Source organism: Alternaria burnsii, assembly GCF_013036055.1.
Source record: "Alternaria burnsii strain CBS107.38 chromosome Unknown 730, whole genome shotgun sequence".
Taxonomy (NCBI): domain Eukaryota; kingdom Fungi; phylum Ascomycota; class Dothideomycetes; order Pleosporales; family Pleosporaceae; genus Alternaria; species Alternaria burnsii.
This window is the reverse complement of record NW_024066110.1, coordinates 1959333-1977829: the sequence shown is the minus strand read 5'-3', so window position 1 is coordinate 1977829 and position 18497 is coordinate 1959333. Positions and strand designations below refer to the sequence as shown.

The 18497-nt window shown below is 51.8% G+C and overlaps 6 protein-coding genes across 6 annotated transcripts; 3 read left to right on the top strand and 3 right to left on the bottom strand.

Moving 5' to 3' along the window:
- Window positions 1-21: 21 nt before the first annotated feature.
- On the top strand, window positions 22-5150 carry GT037_004088 (stag-domain-containing protein; the record flags this gene model as incomplete). Its single annotated transcript, XM_038929135.1, has 6 exons — window positions 22-38; window positions 330-787; window positions 836-1044; window positions 1093-4024; window positions 4735-4834; window positions 4991-5150. The coding sequence occupies 6 exons, from the start codon at window positions 22-24 to the stop codon at window positions 5148-5150; spliced, it is 3876 nt and encodes a 1291-aa protein (XP_038788842.1).
- Window positions 5151-5929: 779 nt separating this feature from the next.
- Window positions 5930-7889, bottom strand: GT037_004087 (uncharacterized protein; the record flags this gene model as incomplete). The annotated part of the gene is made up of 2 exons (XM_038929134.1): window positions 5930-7739; window positions 7786-7889. The coding sequence occupies 2 exons, from the start codon at window positions 7887-7889 to the stop codon at window positions 5930-5932; spliced, it is 1914 nt and encodes a 637-aa protein (XP_038788841.1).
- Window positions 7890-9766: 1877 nt separating this feature from the next.
- GT037_004086 (cysteine proteinase) lies at window positions 9767-11995 on the bottom strand (the record flags this gene model as incomplete). The annotated part of the gene is made up of 1 exon (XM_038929133.1): window positions 9767-11995. One exon carries the CDS (start codon window positions 11993-11995, stop codon window positions 9767-9769), a length of 2229 nt encoding a protein of 742 aa, XP_038788840.1.
- Window positions 11996-12544: 549 nt separating this feature from the next.
- GT037_004085 (uncharacterized protein) lies at window positions 12545-13180 on the top strand (the record flags this gene model as incomplete). Its single annotated transcript, XM_038929132.1, has 2 exons — window positions 12545-12575; window positions 12627-13180. 2 exons carry the CDS (start codon window positions 12545-12547, stop codon window positions 13178-13180), a joined length of 585 nt encoding a protein of 194 aa, XP_038788839.1.
- A 229-nt stretch (window positions 13181-13409) lies between these two features.
- GT037_004084 (uncharacterized protein) lies at window positions 13410-15575 on the bottom strand (the record flags this gene model as incomplete). Its single annotated transcript, XM_038929131.1, has 1 exon — window positions 13410-15575. The coding sequence occupies one exon, from the start codon at window positions 15573-15575 to the stop codon at window positions 13410-13412; it is 2166 nt and encodes a 721-aa protein (XP_038788838.1).
- A 2657-nt stretch (window positions 15576-18232) lies between these two features.
- On the top strand, window positions 18233-18493 carry GT037_004083 (uncharacterized protein; the record flags this gene model as incomplete). Its single annotated transcript, XM_038929130.1, has 1 exon — window positions 18233-18493. A coding segment is annotated over one exon (261 nt), but the record flags the coding sequence as incomplete, so codon positions are not given.
- Window positions 18494-18497: the final 4 nt, after the last annotated feature.

Sequence of the window (18497 nt, the reverse complement as noted above, 5' to 3'; positions counted from 1 at the left end):
GCGCATGTTGTGACACCATGAATGGTTGCTTTGCTACTGTATATACGTATAGACCCATAGACGGACTGATCCGATAATGCAACATATGTTAGCCGAGAACTAATTTCGACCAAGTGAACTATACAAGTCTGCCATATAGCCGATCATCAGGGACTAGCAAAGTGGCGTCAGGTGAATGCAGGCTAGAGGCGACACGTCGATGGCGTAGTGTCATACGCACGTGCGCGCAACCTTGCACTAAAAGTGCTCGGACATACAACGCGTCTCCCATCACCGTCCCCGCCTCCAAGCATACCAATCGCGCCGCGCTTTTGCCCCCCAACCTCTAGAACCATCACTGAACAATCGCGCGCAACCATCATGAGCGCGGCCGAATCGCCCTCGGGGGCTGACCAAGTCGCATCTTCCGCCGCGCGACGCAAATCCGGACGCGTATCCAAGAAACCTGCCAGATTCGCGCCAGGCGCAAGTCCAACCGGCAGCACCAAGCGAAAGCGCGGCGACGACAGTGACAGCGGGGTCGACGCGACTGAGCCGCCATCCGAGGAAGAGTCTGAGGAAAGCAGCGAGGGCGAACCAGATGAGGAGGAATTGAGGGAGCGCAGGCGCAGGAAGAAGGCCAAGGCAACTGCGCGCAAGCCTGCATCCAAAAAGGCCAAGACGAATGGCGACAGCGTCAGTCTGGCCATCCGACCCGCCAACAATGCGACCAGGAAAGTGTCCAAGCGCCCACGAAAGGCACCTATACGCAAGAGCGCGCTGCCCGATGAGACGGAGGGACTATATGGTAGGTGTGCGGGTACGCCGGGAACATGCACAAACTAACGCGCAACAGCCGACGTGTTTGCCAGCGGAGACCGACTCGAAGATGTCACTGCACAATGGATCACTCGGTTCAACGAGCACGAGGCAAAGGCTCTAGCTGAGGTCGTCAACTTAGTACTGCAAGCTTCTGGATGCGATCTGCGGATAAACGAAGACGACATATCAGACCCCGACAACGCGCCAAATCGCGTAGCCGAGATTCAGGAAGAGTTCCAGCAGGTAGGCATTGGCCTGTGTTGTATAGCCTTCTATAGCTAACCATCGCAGTACGAAGTCACAGAGTATCCGCTGATCGCAAAGGCGAAAGACGGCGGCGGTCAAGCTTTCAGAAACGCGCTACATGGCTTCTTCGTTACTCTGATACAAACCGTAGCGCAGTCAGGCCTCTTGTACGAGAGCGCCGAGCTCATCGAGAACATCTCTGTGTGGCTGGGCGCCATGTCTTCTACCGGCAATCGTCCCTTCCGTCACACCAGCACTGTTGCTTCATTAGCCATTACGACCGCATTGGCACAAGTTGCTGCTGACCTTGTCGAGAACACAGCCAAACGTGTTCGCCAAAGCGAAGCGGAAGCCAAGAAATCGAGAGTCAACAAAGCCCGTGTCTCTGCGGCGGATCATGAGATTGAAGAGTACAACCAAAAGCTGGAATTTGTAGGCAGTCAGCTGGACGACTGGTTTGCGGCCGTCTATGTGCATCGGTACCGTGATGTGGATCCCAGGATCAGGGTAGACAGTGTGGTAGCCCTAGCAGACTGGATCATCACATACCCCGACAAATTTTTCGATGGCACCAAACTTCGCTATCTGGGTTGGGTGCTTTCAGACCCAGTTCCATCAACACGGATAGAGGTTCTCCACCAGCTCGCGCGCTTGTTCAAAGACGAGAGTAAACTGGCCGGGCTCAAGACTTTCACCGAACGCTTTCGACCACGTATCGTCGAGATGGCCACGCAAGACGCTGAGATCAATGTGCGTGCTGCAGCAGTCGACCTGCTCGACATACTCCGAGAGGCTGGCTTCCTGGAGCCCGACGATATCGATTCGGTTGGCAAGCTCATCTTCGATTCCGACGCAAAAGTCCGCAAGGCTGTGGTAGGCTTCTTCGCTGAGAACGTCAACGCCGCATACGAGGCTACTGTCGAGGAGATGGGTGGTGAAGAGGCTCTTAACGAAGCCCTGGCACCACCTGATGAAGAAGAAGAGGAGTACCACAACCCACGACTTGAATGGTTGAAGCTGAAGTGTCTTGTCGACCAGTTACTCTCGTACGATGAAGATGAAGCTGAGCTGCCTTCACAGATTCAACGCATGTCGCCAGGCACTGAGTTGCTTTTGATTGCCTCCGGTGTGGAGTCACGGCGCTCGCTCGCTGCACAAGCGTTGTATGATGTGATTCCGGAAATTCGATCGTGGGAGGTTGTGGCTGGCTATCTTCTCTACGACCATTCTCAGACTGACCAGGATGAGAGCGACGACCCTGAAATCGTTCTTCGTCAAACATGTCAACTCGAAGAGAAGCACGAGACCATCCTCCTAGACATTCTAAGTGCAGTGGTCAGTAGCAAACTGCAGCGCATGGCGGAGGCACAGAAGGACAAGAAAAAGACCAAGACGCAGCGCGAGAACGACATGGAAGACCAGTCAGATATGGCTCGGCGGCTTTCACTGCTGATTCCTCAGCTCCTCAAGAAGTTTGGTGCTCTGCCTGAAACAGCAGCACTGTGCCTCCAAATAGAACGCGAGCTAAATCTGGACGTGTTCGAAGAATTGCGACAGAACGCAGCTCTTACTGCCCTGCTCGACGACATCAACAAGCAATTCCTCACTCATCACAACGAGCGTGTTCTCGGAGAGGCTATCAAGTCAATCTTACATGCCCAAGGCAGTGAAGAGTTACGAGAGACCGTCGATCTCAAGGTGCAAGCGCTATGGGATGACTTGACCAACACGTTCGATGCTCTTCGACGAGACAAGGATCTTTCCGTGCGAGGCAATCTCGATCAGAATATCCTCCGCGGCGTATCCAATGTAGTACTGAAGATAGCGCAGCTAGTAACGGTCTCAGACGCTTCTGTGCTTGATCAGCTCCCCGCCCCACCAAAAACAAAAGGCAGGGGCAAGAAGGCCGCCCTAACAACACCGCCTATTGACTCAGTGTTGCAGATACTCGAGCGCGGAGTGCCAGTCGAGGATCTAGACGCAGAGATTGAGGAGGCAGACGACACCCTTGTCCGCCATGCTATGTCGGTCATGCTCATGTACTTCATGTGGAAGTGCAGAGATTGCACCACGCATGTCGAGGAGGGCACCAGCATGCCAGAAGACGAACTCATGTCCCTGGTCGAGCGAAGAGATACCTGTATCACAACATTGATGAGCATCATGGAGAGCCGAAAAGGCACAGATGAAGTACGACTCAACGCTGCGAACCTCTTGCTAGACGTCTACACTATGTTCTGCACACTCCGGGTCAAGAAGGACAAGGGCAGGGTCGCAAAGACACCGAAGAAAACACAAGGTCGCGCCTCAAACTCAGCCAACGATGATTGGGAAGCTCTCTGCCAGGACATCGATGACAACACCACGAAACTCATCCTACAGACCCTCACAGCCTGGGAAAACCACTTGGCTAAGCTCACCAACAAGCGCCTTGAAGAGCCAGATATTGATGACGATCCTATCGATCCAGACGACGATCCTGAGAGTGACGAAGAAGACGCTGCAGACGAGTCTGGCGTTTCCGAGAAGCGAGTACGTGCCGCTTTGGCAGAGCAATCGCTTGACGCATTCGGTGGCCGCATCGTTCACGCCGTACTCGTCGGCGCCCTCGATAGTGACGGTTCAGGCACCGTACGCAAGCGTCTTGAGCGCAACAAGATGAAGCTCACACCCACCTGGAAGGAAATCGTGAGCCATCTTGACGTCGTCAAGCAGCGCAAAGTTGCCAAGAAGAGCAATGCAAAGCCGAACAAGTCGGACGCCAAATCGACCAAGAGTGCAGAAGTTGTAGAACTCGATAGCGACGAGGAAGATGAGGAGGGCCAGGAGCCAGAACACGAGGTTCCAGGTGACGAGATCGAGGATGAGGAAATGGCTGACGGTGATGACAACGCTGAGCAGACCAACGGTGTTGAACAACAGAGCAGTGAGAACGGCGAGGAACCGGAGAAGCAGCCTAATGGCGACGATGAGGAGAGTATCCTTGGGGATTGAATGAGCTGTTGTGAGAGGTATTGCAATCTGAGTGGGGGTTTATCGTTGTCTACTTCGTCACTTCTTACGTATGTTTACGGTGAGGTTATATCCAGTGGCAGGTGTCTGATGTTTCTCCATCGATTCGTTCGCTGTATAGTACAGCCAAGCACGGCGCTCCGGCGTTAGCCATTGCAGACGGCTTTCCTAACGCTTCCTCTGTATGATGTTTTATGAGGCGATCAAATTTCGCTTTCGAGATAATGAAATTGCTTTATTAGAACGTTCTCAAATCTGAAAATGCAAACGTGTGATGGTGCCATAGCTGGTTGACCGACCGAGAGAGCACAAAATCGCACATGTACAAGCAGCAAGCCGCTATGTAGCGTTACAGCATCCAATTCCAGATCCCGCCATGCTCCATGACCCCGCTTTTCACTAGTCAAGCTACCGCATTCGGCATCCTATCGCAAAAACCGTAGTTTGTGTCGATGTCTTGGCACAGCGACAAGTCGCGATGAGCTGCGCCGTCAAATTAGCGTGCGCACAGGCCAACCCACACAACATTCGAAATCCGCAATCCCACCATTGTGAACCGTCAAGCCTACGCACGCCCGATTGATCTCCGCCGACGACACAAGTCAATACTGTGCGTATACCTATTGAATCTGCGACAGGAATCACCATAGCGATAATTTGCTAATACCAAGGCAGCAAACGACAACCCCCGTCAAAACCCTCAACCACACATCATGTCTCACGAGTCGGTCTGGTACTCCCGCCCTAGGACTTACGGCAAGGGCTCCCGCGAGTGGTACGTCTAAAATTCTGGATAATGCGCGTGCGAGCGCTGGTTAAATGTACTGGGCGAGCGAGCGCACCGTGTTGGTCTCGCAGGAGGGGGATTGGACAGATTTGGATACAACGGTGCATGGTTTCCAGGACCCGAAGGCTAACACAGTACTCACAGCCGCGTCTGCACCCACCCCGCTGGTCTGATCCGCAAGTACGGCCTCAACATCTGCCGTCAGTGCTTCCGTGAGAAGAGCTCCGACATTGGCTTCGTCAAGGTATGTTCTGCTTCATACTTTATACCTATACTTCACATCATGTGCACGGAGGAACACTGAAGCTAACAACTCAACAGCACCGTTAAATCCTTCATTTTCGAACGGCAGGAGTAGAAATGGGCGCAAGTGACGAACGATGATTACCTGACGATACGATAAAACAAAGTTGCCCTCGACCCGACCACATCACGATCAAGCAAAACAGGAAATGGGCTCGAGATTAAGGAAAAGCAAAGCTGAGAGAGTGAGCTTTGTAGTCGGGCGGGGATGTTTCTGCATGGCGTATTTTCCTCATAACATTGTTTACGGGTAATGGGGGAGATATCCGGCTTTGCATGCAATGAGAAATCAATCCTGAATTCACAACATGCTGTCGTTTTACCGTTGGAAATGTGGAGTGCTGTCGTACCTAGGGCATACGTGATGGTTGAATGATGCGACAGGATAACCCAGGAGAACAGCTATTAGCTCCGGATTCGCATCGAAGGCATCCCTATGATGTTTCTTAACGACAAGAAGCAAACAAGCCGACACATCTTGGACAATCCGCAAAGACAAATCTCTAAGACTGTTACATCGATAATCAGGACACGCCCATGTTTCTACCCGCATCGGCGTTCGCTGCTAACAAATAAGTCTTATCAGTCGAAGTGTTGGTCGACCGGCCGATCGTGTTCCTTACCAACTTCCTAATCTTCACAGTCTGCCATACGTAGCATGGACGTTCAACCCACTGACAGCCATTACTTACAGATCATGTCATTCGTTACTGCATCAGAACCTTGAACTCAATATATACAAAAACTTTGCAACACAACGCCTCCAGGCCTACTCTTCAATTAGGCGATAAAAGCTCTCCTCTTCCTCGTTGTAGCAGTCCCCGCCCTAAGCGCACTCTCTCCCTTCAAATCACTCACGCACTTGACATTAGTCGGCCTTGCCGTGTCCCTAGCACTGTACGTCCATTTTCCCGGCTGCCCACTCACGGCCACCATGGTGCGTCTTGTTGTTCCATTAAGAAGCAGCGTCATACTCTTGTTATCCCCGTTCTTGACATTGGAAGTACAAGACGCGGTTATACTGCCTGATTGCCGTGACTCCCATGTGTAGGTATCCATAGTGACAGTGTCAGCGAGCGTGGGGTTGATCTTGACAGTGACAGTTGCTTTGCTAGATTTCGTAGTGTCGGTTTTGGAGGTAATGGTCAGTTCGAAGGTGAAGGAGGTTTCTGTTGTAACTTTCGGTGCGAGGAATGTGGCGCTGGGGCTGTTGGCATTGATTATGCTAATGGCCGGGCTGGAGGGTGTGGTCTTGGTCCAGGCAAAGTTCAGATCAGTGTCTTTGAGGCCAGAGGCAGTGTTGGAGCCGAGTAGTGTGACATCTGTGCCAACACGGAGCGCAGATGCAAAAGTGGCAATGGAAGCAATTGGCGCGGTCTGGGGTGTGGATGGTTCAGAAGGTGTTTCTGGGTTGGGAGAAGGTGAGGGTGTGGGTGTGGGTGTGGCATTCGGATCTGGGATATCTGCGGGACTGCAGGTCTTGGATGGCGCTGGTGGAGTCGGGCCTGGGAAGGGCGAGAGAGGACCATACTGTTTGCCGTCGAGGAAGTCTCCTTGTACCAGGCCTCTGATGTCATTGAACGGGTACGGCGGTGGGTTTGTTCCGGGGACATCAACTTCGGGAAAGATCCACTCGCTAACAGCTGCGATAAACTGTCCTGCCTTGATGCCATCTTTGGTCGTCTGGACTGGACTGTTGGTCGTGATACGGTACTCACGGGTGAAAGGAGCTTGAGCTTGCGGAGCGATGCGAGCCTCCCACTTGCAACGAGTTTCTTGCTTCGGCTGGGTTGTACCGATGGTTCGATAGGTTTCCTTTCCCGTACAAGGGTCGACATCAATGGCACTGATGGTAACTGTAGCACCAGCACAGCTGGAGAGGAAACCGATGGCACGGATATCAGCAAACTCTACATTCGCAGAGTTGTCTGGTACGCCAACAAGAAAGTCCTCAACCCGAATGTAGTTGGGTACGTCCGCGCCAGCTTGAGTGGTAATGTGCAAGCTGATGCAAACAATAGACGAAGCGAGGATCTCGCCACCACCGTTCTTGAGACCAGAGTATTCGATGAAATCGCCGACCTTGAGAGGTACCATGGCAAGGGGGTCTTGTGGTGTGAATGTTTGGCCGGAAGGGCGATTGGAGCTCGAGCACTTTGCGGTGTTTCCAGAGTACGGTATGCACATGGGGAAGCCTGAGAAAGATGATACCGAAGGGTTGGCTGTATCAGCGATCCAGTACTTTTGCGAGTCGTACTGTGGTCCGAACAAGCCATCTGGATCGTTGATGCGGACTGTCGGCCCACTAGCTATCTGGAGCGTACCGTCGTCGTTGATCTTTGAGATATAGCCTTGGCTTCCCTCGAGACCGAAGCGTTGAGCGACTGAGATCTGGCCGGCAATTATTTTGCCGTCGACAATATTGCCAACAACTGTAGTCTCGAAACCAAAGGCTCCAGCATCACAAAGCTCTCGGAACGGTGCCCATACTACCGGGAACTGAACGATGAGATTTTTCGGTACTTCGATTGCAAAGTTGTTGACCGAGACACTACCACCAGCATTGTATTCTGAGCCCGTGGACGCACAACTATCTCGTGTTAGCGTTGGTCTTACACCCCAAGTAACAAACGTACCCATCAAGAGATCCAGTAACAGTAAATGGCTGAATACTTGGGAGTTGCGCCAGACTTGTTGAGGCCAGCGCAAGGAAAGAGGCAACCTTTGATACACGAGACATCTTAAACTGCCCAATTGTGACAATGTGTGGTGAAGATCTGGTGTGAATAATAATCTGGAATGGGAAACATGGCGATTATATAGATATCAAGGAACCCACCTTTCCGTATCTGAGTTGGACATTAGTCGCTCTGCTCGAAGTTCAACACGACATGATAGTACCAGTGCACCAAGATAAACACCCAGACCTCGTCTCTTCCGATATCTTGAAGACAATCAGGAGAATGCTGTAGGTCTCGAAGCTTGGCAAATGCTTCAGTCAACCCACCGCCGTCTCCGTGACCAGTAGGATGCCCATGGCGTCCGCCATCGATATTTCCAAGAAGTGTGGCGAGGACAGCTGGGAGGACAAGGCTGCCACGAACTTTCCACTGCGGTGTAGTCAGTTGTCCGCGGGTAGGAAATGCTCATCCTAGTCATAGAGGAGCAAGGTCTATTCCTAGTCTCAGAGACAGAATGGGCTACCACTGCGACGTCCCACTAGCCTAGTTGCCGCAAGGCTACCGAAGGTTGATCTGGACCTTTGCAAACCCTGGATAAGTCCCTCGTACCCACATGGGGAAACCTGGGGTTGTGAAGCGGCTGAGAATCGCCAAGACAATGCTTCTCGTATCCAAGCCTACGATTACCCAAGATCCAGGTCCTTGAGGGCTCGAGTCGGAGTCTAGCGACACGGGCTAAGGAGGTTTTCTGTTAAAACAAAATCATTTTCTCTTGACATTGGTTTTACATTCTCATAGAGCGATACTGCCGACGGAGTATGCTTCTTCACTTTCCCGCACACGCGATAGATGTCAGAAACGAACCATGGAAGATACAAAGCGCGGGAACCGGAGTTGTCACTAGAGTCAAGAAATCATTGACTGTATGCGCTGGCGAAGTCTTTCAGCTACAAGCTTGTTGTGCCAAGGATGTGGCTTGCAGTTGCGTGATCTGCAGGATGGACTATTTTGATCGCCGCTAAGCTTCAAGACTTGCAGAACTGGCAAGACTTTGAGCGGAAATGCGACAGACTAGGTCCGTAATAGACAAATAGGGAAGACAGAAGCGAAAAAGAAAAGGCGTGGCTGCTCCAGAGCTGTTCAGCTGGGTCTTCCTCGAATATGCCGTGCTTGGCCCTGTAGGTGCGGAGGCAAGTGCGGAGCCCTAGTATCGGCGCCTCTCGCTTTCGACCTGGTTTCCAAGATGTAAAACGCGCATTCGGAATAGTAATGCCTCATGGGGCGTTTCCGCTGTCTAAGAATTCACCGGACAAGGCGTGATCATCAACGGGATGTAGTGAGGTTCCAGACTTCCGTGTTCGCTTAACCCCATGCACGCCATTCACGTGGCAATAGCCTGGCAATATAGTTGAGCCAATAAGAAATGGTCCCGTGTATCTTTACCTTCAGGCAATGCTGTGATGAATGGTTGGTCCAGAGTCACCTGAACAAGTGAGAGCAAGAAGCCGCTCTACGGAAGTTGTTTGAATAAACAGTCCGTTTTCAGCTGGAATATGCATCCCCAGAACTCGTAGATGCATTGTAATAGCTAGACTGCGATGCGCATCACGTTGAAGGCTTAAGCCAGACATGCCAGAAGTTGATACAGATTGACAACATGGTAACACTTGTCCTGGAGACAACATCACATCATGAAGAATTGTGAGCATAAGAATGCAATAACATCGATTCGTCCCAAAGGCTAGCTGCGTATTATTTACACAAGCAATACGTTGTCCTTGAAGGAAAAAAACGCCAACCTGACCCTGTCGGGCAAACAGGTAACTGAAACGCCTGGTAAAGATGCCGTACCCAAACCCAATGTGAACGCATAATAACTCCCATTCCCTTAATATCATCCAAGTTTGACTCGTTTACCCATCGCGCCACTTACATACTACGTAGCAGACACCAACGGTAAACTCTGCGTACCATTGCCCTTTTGCCCTCTATTCGACGCATTACCTGCCGTGCGCATAAGGTTAGGTGAGACCTTTTGGAGAGTGGGTGTGGTTTTTGGAGGCGTGGGGGCGTCGGCCTCTGACTCGTTGTCGGACGTCAACTGTGTTGACGGCGCATCCTCTGATTCTGCGTCGCTGGCTTCTGTCTCGGTGTCCAGTGTGGTGGGTTCGATTTGAGTGCCGACTGTGGGGGAATCCGGCACTAGCTCTTCCGCTGGGTGTTGCTCGGAAGTGGTATCGAGAGTGGCTGGTTGAGGCACTGGTGTTGTTTGTGGTGGGATGAGATCTAGTAAGTCTTCGTCATCATCTGGCAGGGCGATGGCGACGGCCTCCTCATCAAGTGCGGTGACTAGGGCAGTCATAACATCATTTGGCGGCAAGGGTGCCTCTTCGACCACAGATGTACTCTCTGCTGTGACTAATGGTAAAACAGCCTCCTCGTTGATACGCTCATAGAAAAGCATGAAGACGTTCCCTTGGTGCGCTTCCTGTTCAGACACGGGGTAAACGCTATCATCACTGAAACGCCACCACTGTTCTGATTGTTGTGTAGACGGTACTTCTTCGGGCTCTTGTACGGCAACATCCTCGGCTTCTTCGTCTTCCGTGGATGATGCCTCAGCATCTTCATCACTCTCAGGCTTCGGCTCCGTTTTGGGGTGCGAACGGTAGCAGACGTAGTGGCCGTTGCCATGCGAGCCGTAGTGCGTAACAGCGGCGCGCAACCGGTATTGGAATGGCGAGTCTGTCATAGGCTCATCCCTTGCTAGCATCGACTGTCTAGGGTCCTTGGGCCATTCCTCTTCTGACGTAGCGGGCTGTTGTGAGCCATGAGGGATACCACCGAGACACCAGTTTCCGAGATCCAACACTGTTGGGTATGAGACTCCTGCAGTGTTCTTGAACGGCATGCCAGTATATTCATTGAAGCTGCTTCGGTTAATATGCAAGACCAACGACTGAGGCGCGCGTGCAACGACGGCTTGTTTCGACTTTGTGCTCTGTACCCAATTCTTCTTCGGCACATTTAGGGTTTTCAGCAGTGTCTTATCTTCAAAATCTTCTTTTCCCAGAGCCTCTTGTACAGCGTCTAGTCTTGCTTTTAGTGGCGATTCGGGTTTAGCAGCGATTAAAGGCGAAAGAGTCCGCTCCAGCTTAAGCAGCGTACACTTTGCGCATTCGACGCCATCGATGAATTCCAGGGTTGTGTATTCGTCGAGACACTCCCGAACGTCGTAGCTGTAGCCTTTCCCAAGAGATACAGTGATGCAGTTGAACGGAATAAGGGTGAGACCTTCGGAGTAGCCGCAGGATGTGCAGCCAACACGCTGAGCGAGGCGTCCCTCAAGAGGATTTGACGGGACCTGGGGTTGTGCTCCTGACTTATGCAGTCCGTCCTTTGTTTCGTCTTGCGCTTTCTCATCTGTATTTGTTGAGTCACTCAGGCTCTTTGTGACTTCCAGCCAGGAGACAGAGGATCGCCTCTTACTGCTCGCGGTCTTCTTGACTTCCTCATCTAGCGCATCCAAGATTTTGCTATAATACTCCTGCGCATCCTGTTGTTCGAAAGTGCTCATCGACTTCAACTTGCCACGTATCCAAAAATGTTGGCCCTTGTTGTTCGGGTCGTTTAGCTGTGTGATGATATCGAATAGCGCGCCATTTGTGGTATCCGGGGTAAGCGCGGGATTTTCGGAGGTGGTTTTGGAAAGATGGTCGCGTAGGGATGGGAGGGACGCGAGGCCTTGGATAACGCTGTTTTGGTAGCAAGAGTTGCTGATATTGCCCAAGCCCGGTGGCACGTCGCTAGGGCCCTTGGAGAAGGCATTCGCAACCCCTCGTACCCCCTTTTGCAGCAAGTTCCCCGGGGTCGTGCCAAAGAGACTACCGAACATGCCTCCCTGTTGGGCTGAATCGTCGTCGCTGGAGGCAGAAGCTGTTGAGCCAAAGGAGGCGCCGCGAAGGCGTAGGACGTCGGATGCCATTTGGAGAAAGCGTTCGACAAGATGCCAGACGGGAAAGCCCAGTATGTCCAAGGCTTTGATGAGAACGTATGCACCTATGATAGTTCCCAGGAGAAGGGACGTGATGTTGATGGTATGCGACTCGGTTGTGTTCCACCGTTGTTGATAGGCCTCGAATTCGGGGTACTCTGCGTAGCTCATAGCTAGGTGGGAGGTAGAAATAAATTTGAAACGCTAGGCTCCTACGGGCAGGCTGGAGGAGCGGCGGTAGCGAAAAGTATGTAAACTATGGATAACACGCTTGCAGGCGGGCGCAAATGGTGGGTCACATTCAACCTTCGGGCCAGCGCATGAATGGAGGGGTCGAACAGAGCAAACGCGGTGGAGTGTCTGTCTGCGACATGGGAGAAGCTGGGCGCGACAGTCGGGGGTGAGCGACGACGCGGTGGTGGCGGCGAAACGGCGTGAAGAATGTCCTAGGGCAACCGCGATGGCCTGTGATTATGAGAGGTCATGGCAGGTGTGGGAACGCGCTAGCGGCTCAAGTGGATCCGGAATTTTGGCGTTCACGAGCTAGTGGGGAACTTTTGTAGATTTCTGGGACGATGCGAGACTTCATTCACACACGACCTTTTTGCTAAAAACGAAATTTGAAGCTAAAGCGCGACTAGCAGACTAGATCGCATATCTCTGAGCATCCACTTGCACCCTCGAGAAGCCCTTTAGCAACACCAGAAAAACCAATACACAATGGCAAAGACCGCAAAAGTCAAGAAGCGCCGTAAGCACCTCGACACCACCCTTCTCATGTCCACTCCCTAACAGCCGATAGCGGTGACCATTCACTCACGTGCTGCCCGACGCGCCGCCTCTCCCTCTCTCAATCTTGACAAATCCGCCCAAAAGCCCGCCAACACAACCCGAGATTCCGCCTCACCATCGCGGCCCTCGCAAGCCAATCCTCATGCCCTAAAGGCAAAAGATGCCGGCATCCAGAAGAAGCAAAAGAAAGACACAAAGATGACGCGCGCACAACGGTTACGTTACCAAAGAGGGCTTGAGCGTGCCGAGGAAAACATGGATAAGCTGGAGAAGAAGAGGGCCAAGAGCGTGGGCAAATCGAAGAAGATTGTAGAGCGGGCTAAGGGCTGGGAGGACGTGAATGGTGACGGAACGAAGAAGTCGAAGAAGCAGATTGCGATTGAGCAGCTGGAGGATGAGGAAAAGAGGAAGGAGAGGGAGTGGGTCAGCGATGAGGATATGGATGTTGAGGAAGAGACGGCGGCGGTGGAGGAGAATGGTGAGGTCAAGGGCGAGGGCAAGGAGATGGATGCTGAGATCTCGGAAAAAGTTCCGGCGCCTGTCGAAGTGGAGGAAATGCTTTGAGGTGGGGAAGGACAAGGTTTCGTTCGCAAAACTCACGATGCACATGATACCCAAAATCTACAAATCCATGCGTTGCACTCTTTTAATTGCAGCCATGCTGACACCCGAATTCGCCATCGCCTTGTGCGTGGCCAAAGTATACACAATGGTCCCAAGTTCACCCTAGAGAGAGGTAATCTATGTTACCAATACAGCCAAATCCATGGAAATACATGTGATTGCCACTCCACTACCCCCTTCTCCCCCAACCATTAGCATAATCGTTATCCGCCTCCACCGCCGTCTGCAGTTGTGTCTTATAAGAATGCCAAAGCGACTTGATTTGTCCGTCTGCCTCCATGGTATCCACAATCTTCCTTGCCTCCTTCTCCCTCTTGCGGTCACTCTTCCCTTCTCTCTTCACCAGCTTCTCAGCTGATAGATGCCCTTGTGCCTTGAGATGGTCCTTCACCCACTGGTAGAGGTTGTACCGCCAGTGGTACAGCGTATGCGCGACTTGTGCGTTGGCTTTGCATGTTGAGCCGAGAGGGAAGCGGTGAGATTCGGGTGGTATACGGTCTTTCTGGTAGTTGTACGATGGTTTTTCACCGTTGAGCGCGGTTTCGGAGTCAGATGATAGGCCAGAGGAGTCGCTGTCGTCACTATCAGAGTCTGAGGAATCTGAGGCGGAGGACAAGGGCTCGAGTGTTTCTGGATGGTAGGGCTGGCCTTGGAGGAGGAGCTCGAAACTCGCTGTGTGGTTGGTTCGATTACATGCTTCGCAGTGTGGCGACATGACGGCTCTTTCGGCAGCACTGAGTTCGTTGATCATAAGATCGGGGCGTGCGCGGATAGCTCTTGTAAAATCGGCTGTCCAAACTGATGATGTATATTTGGATCCGGCGAGACCTTTTACTTCGTCGTCCAGTTTACGGAATGTCAGCGTGTAGACGTTCTTCTTCGAATCGAAACCTGGATGGATCTTCTTCATGACCATCCACTCTACGGCGTGTTTGAACAAATCCCGTGTCTTCGCACGTGACAAGCTAAATGCCAGACGCATTTCGTCAAGGTCGTCGTTGACAGATGGTTCCCCAATCATGTTGTCTGGATCGTCGTCGATGAACTGCTCGTCTTGTTCATCCTCTTGGAACATGTCCAATGCATTTGCATCGCGGTCTGACTCTTCTTGCTCGTCGTCTTCGATGTCATCCTCTTCCAGTACGTCGAGATCACTATCTGGTTCTTCTTTGATTACCTCAAGCTCTGACTCAGAATCTGTGTCTACCACAACTGCTCTTTTGCGCCCAGGTGTTGCTGAGAAGGACGGCTCATTAGTAGTACCAGCACGTCGCCTCTTCAACGCTTCGAGAGCCTCCTGTCGTTTGTTCTTGGGCTTATCTTGCGTACTTCTTAGTCTACCACGGTCTGGTAGTGGAGATGATCTCAGAAATGCAAGTTCCTCCTTCAACTCGTCTTGCTCTTCGTCGTTCTCTTCGTCATTTGCGCTTCCTTCAACTCCTCCCGACTCTTCCTCGTCCGACACGACATCCCCCCTACCTGAAGCTTCATCTTCATCTTCTGAGGGCGATTTGCGCCTTTTCAATCTGCGTCTTGTGCTTCGTGGTGGACTCTGTTCCTTCTCCCTTTCGACTGGTGGAGAAGGCTGGCGGGTTGTCTTCCGCCTTGACCTTGGAGCTGGCGTGAGAAGAACGTCGTCTTCTTCATCTTCGTCTGGTGTTGAGGCCTTCTTCACAGCCCTTCGCCGGCTGCTACGAGGTGCAGGCTGCGTCTCTTCCTCCTCTGATGTGCTCTCCTTCTTCTTACTCCGCTTGTTGTCTTTCTTGTCCTTCTTCTTTCTCTTCTTCGGTTTCTCGGAACTATCCGACTCGATTTTGACGCGCTTTTGACGTTTGCGCGGGATGACTGTGACTGTCGGCTCCTCATCATCAGAATCGTTGGGCGTCGCGGCTCGTCTCCGCTTCCGTGATTTAGGTTCCTCCACTGGCACTTCGTCTTCCTCATCCACATCATCCTCGGATCTGTCGCTGGGCGTCGCCAACGCTTTGTAGTTTCGCAACATGACAAGAGCCAACGGTTCGTCTTCTTCTGGAGGTGTAGAGTCGGCAGAGTCACTGTCGGAGTAATCAGGCCTAGAGCTATGGAGAAGCTTGCCCAACTCCTTCCCTCGCCTTATTCCAGCTGCCAATGCGTCTTCACCCCAAAAGTCTTTCTTTTTGTTTTTAGAAGCTCCGCTAGGCGCTTTTTCCAATTCTGTAGCCGTAAGGTTCGGTCGCGAAGGCGAGTTCCTCATCGTTGTGGCGGCACTTGATCTGGTTGCAGGCGAGGATTTGGGAGCAGGTGAGAAGTTGATTTTGGTCTGCCGTTTGCGATCGCGGGGTTTTTTGGGTGCCATCTTGATGACTCTGGCCTTGCACTCGGCTTCACTGTGGATATCTCACTGTCTCACCCTAGGTCTTGTTCTGCGCGGCACAGTCGCGTGCAACAACCGCGTTGCGCAAACGTTGCCGTATACGCAAAAGTGTCGCTAGACCGTAAACAATGGTGTGCGACAACTAAAATATCCAAAAGATATGTGAAAGAAGCTCCACTGTAGCGGAAAACCGTCTGTCTCTCGATGACGGTGGGGCCGCAGAAAGATGCGCCTGCCACGACGGGCGATTCGAGCGAGGCGCGCGAGCACGTGCGTTAGCGTCGTGCGTTAGCGTCATGCGTCTTTCCGACGCCCACCTGCATAGACGGAACCAGTAACAAGATAGAAATATGTTCTTCAAGACTTCTGTGCTCGAGGTTTGTTGGAGAATGGTCATTTTCAGGAAATCTGCGGTGCGAGGATCTGCTACACGTCTCTGAGTAATTTTGCCAAAGACTATTTGAGCTCATCAATCCATATAAAATCTAGTCACAACAAGTATTACTTCATTCATACGTTAACAATTCGAAATTATATCACGACATACTTTAAGTCTTCAAGCATCCATTCACTAGAGCGCGTTCTATTACGACCTTACTTCAAGGATTGTTTCGCCCTCTATCCTCAAAAACATCAAAATGGTTAAACACCTCAGCTGTGGCGTTCACTTCGAATTCCTCCTCACACTGCCAGCATATCTGTGTCTTACATGCCGCACATATGACGAGATCAGCGCAATCAAGCTTCGGAAGAGGCATAAGACAAGTACGACAGTTCCGAGCGTCGTTGACATCATTGCGTTCTCTCTTGCCTGCTTTGACGTCTGCGCAGACTAGTTGTTCATGTGGCTTGCCGCCACAAGCTGGGCATGCACTTGGATCCTGTACCTCTTTGCTGCCGTCGTGACCGGAGTCAAGCGTGTGACTGAACGGACACTTTGCGCCTCGTTCGCACGCATTTCTGAGATAGTACTTGCAAATAATGTTGGACCTTGGGTCGACAGGCAGATTACCGTGAGTCTGTGATATATTGACTTCATGGATGTTTCTGCAAGCATTTCCAAACATGCATCTATTTTGTTTATGGAATCGGCAAACGGGCATATCTGTTGGTCGCAGTAGATGTTTCGGTCTGAAGTATCTCTAGAACCAGGTTGACAAGTGCCCAGGTAGCTCAGTTGAAGGGGCTTTCCCAGTCAGAAATCAGAGACCATGGTTTCTGTACTTGCGCACGTAGTCGGGCCAAGTTTGCTATTTCTCCATCATTCATTGTTGGGGATGATGTACGCGTGAGCCAATTTTCACGCGCCACAAGAATCGCCTAGTCGTTCAAGAACTTACCAGTCACCGTGTATGAAATTTATCCAGAAGATCTCGCGCAAATACTTCCGGTCTTCAAGTATCCATGGATACGTTCCAGCGTGTTCTCTCGTACAACATTAGGACAGTGAACATTGTCCGCATTCCTGACGACCCTGCCACCATCAAGCAAAGAACCAAGTCGAAAAAACATCTCCAGCTCCTGAAAGCTCCACTAACGCTGCTCTCAAGGTTTGAAATGCTGACCAGCTCGTGGAGCTTGAACCATGTCACGCTCCGCGGTTCCCAAAACACAGACCTCATGCCACTCTGCATGACAGTAATATTGCCTTTCACCCCAGCCACTAATACATGCTTGGTAGGCTCCGTGATAGGACGATATCGATTGGCTTTGTGTCAAGACTTTTGACCAGCCCCTTATTGTCATTGTTACTGTCTTCTATCGCAAGCAATGGCGCATTGAAGGCTTTCGCAATCTCGAGCGATTTCATCGATACTGCGCGTCCCAGCACGCAGGATGCATAGAATGTCGCGGACACGAGCATCATTACCAGCAGCGTGGTAATGACAACAATAAAGAGTAACGCGTGGTCCGTGTGGTAGACGTTAGCTGCTCTTTGCACATCCATGATGATGGCTTGGATGGCACTGCCATTGGTCGCGTAGCGTCCACGCCGTTGAAGCTGGTAGCCTCAGTCACACCAGTTTACTGTCTAAGTAGCTCTAGTCCCTCTGGCGGTGAGGGCTGAGATGAGGTTCCGCGGACAGCACGTTCCACACGTTCAGTGGATTCTCCAGAAACTGACTGCGGGTTCCCGAGACGTCAGCAGCGGAAGTCGGCAGCGCGCAGTGTCCTTGGCGCGCAAATACAGGAAACGGACTGCATGTTCTCACTGAGGAAGAAAGTGCGCCATAACAGGCAGTAATAAGTGGAGGTTCTAGATGCACATGGCCAACGCGTGGGCGGCATTCAAGCTTCGTCGGATGTTTGATCCGCACGAAGCAGCTTGAGCCGATGGCTGTTCTGAAGCTTGATATTTTCCAAGGTTGAGTGTATCAAGACAGTTCGATGCGCAAGCTGAATGAGCTGAATACGCTCTCTTCGGCTAAGCGAAGTGTATGCACGCGGTAAGCACGGAGTGTTTTCGGCAGAGCATCCGGCTACAACGCCTAGCATACAGACCACTCAGTCGCAAGAGATGTTTTGCGAAGACAGGGAAACAGGATATATCGTCTGATTGAGGTTAAACTAAGAGAGTGTTGATGTTGTTGGCAGGCTCGGCCGCGGTCATGGTGCAGCTTTCGCCATGGAAGTAACGTCTGTCAACTAGATCACGCCATCTGTTAGATCCCAGCCCTAAGGTGTCAGCCGGACTTTGGAAGGCAATTCCAGAATTTCAAGCTATTGTTTTGATCGGCTCCCCGGTGACGCGAGCGAATTGTTCAGTGTGGATACGCACGTATGCGGTAGCAGTAGCTGGAAGGTGGGTGTTTAGGTTTTCGTGTGGGAAGCCCCCGGGGCCCAGGGCTTCCCCAGTCGCCCCGAGATTATCCGAAGCTGGTCGCTCCCTGCTGCGATGAGATT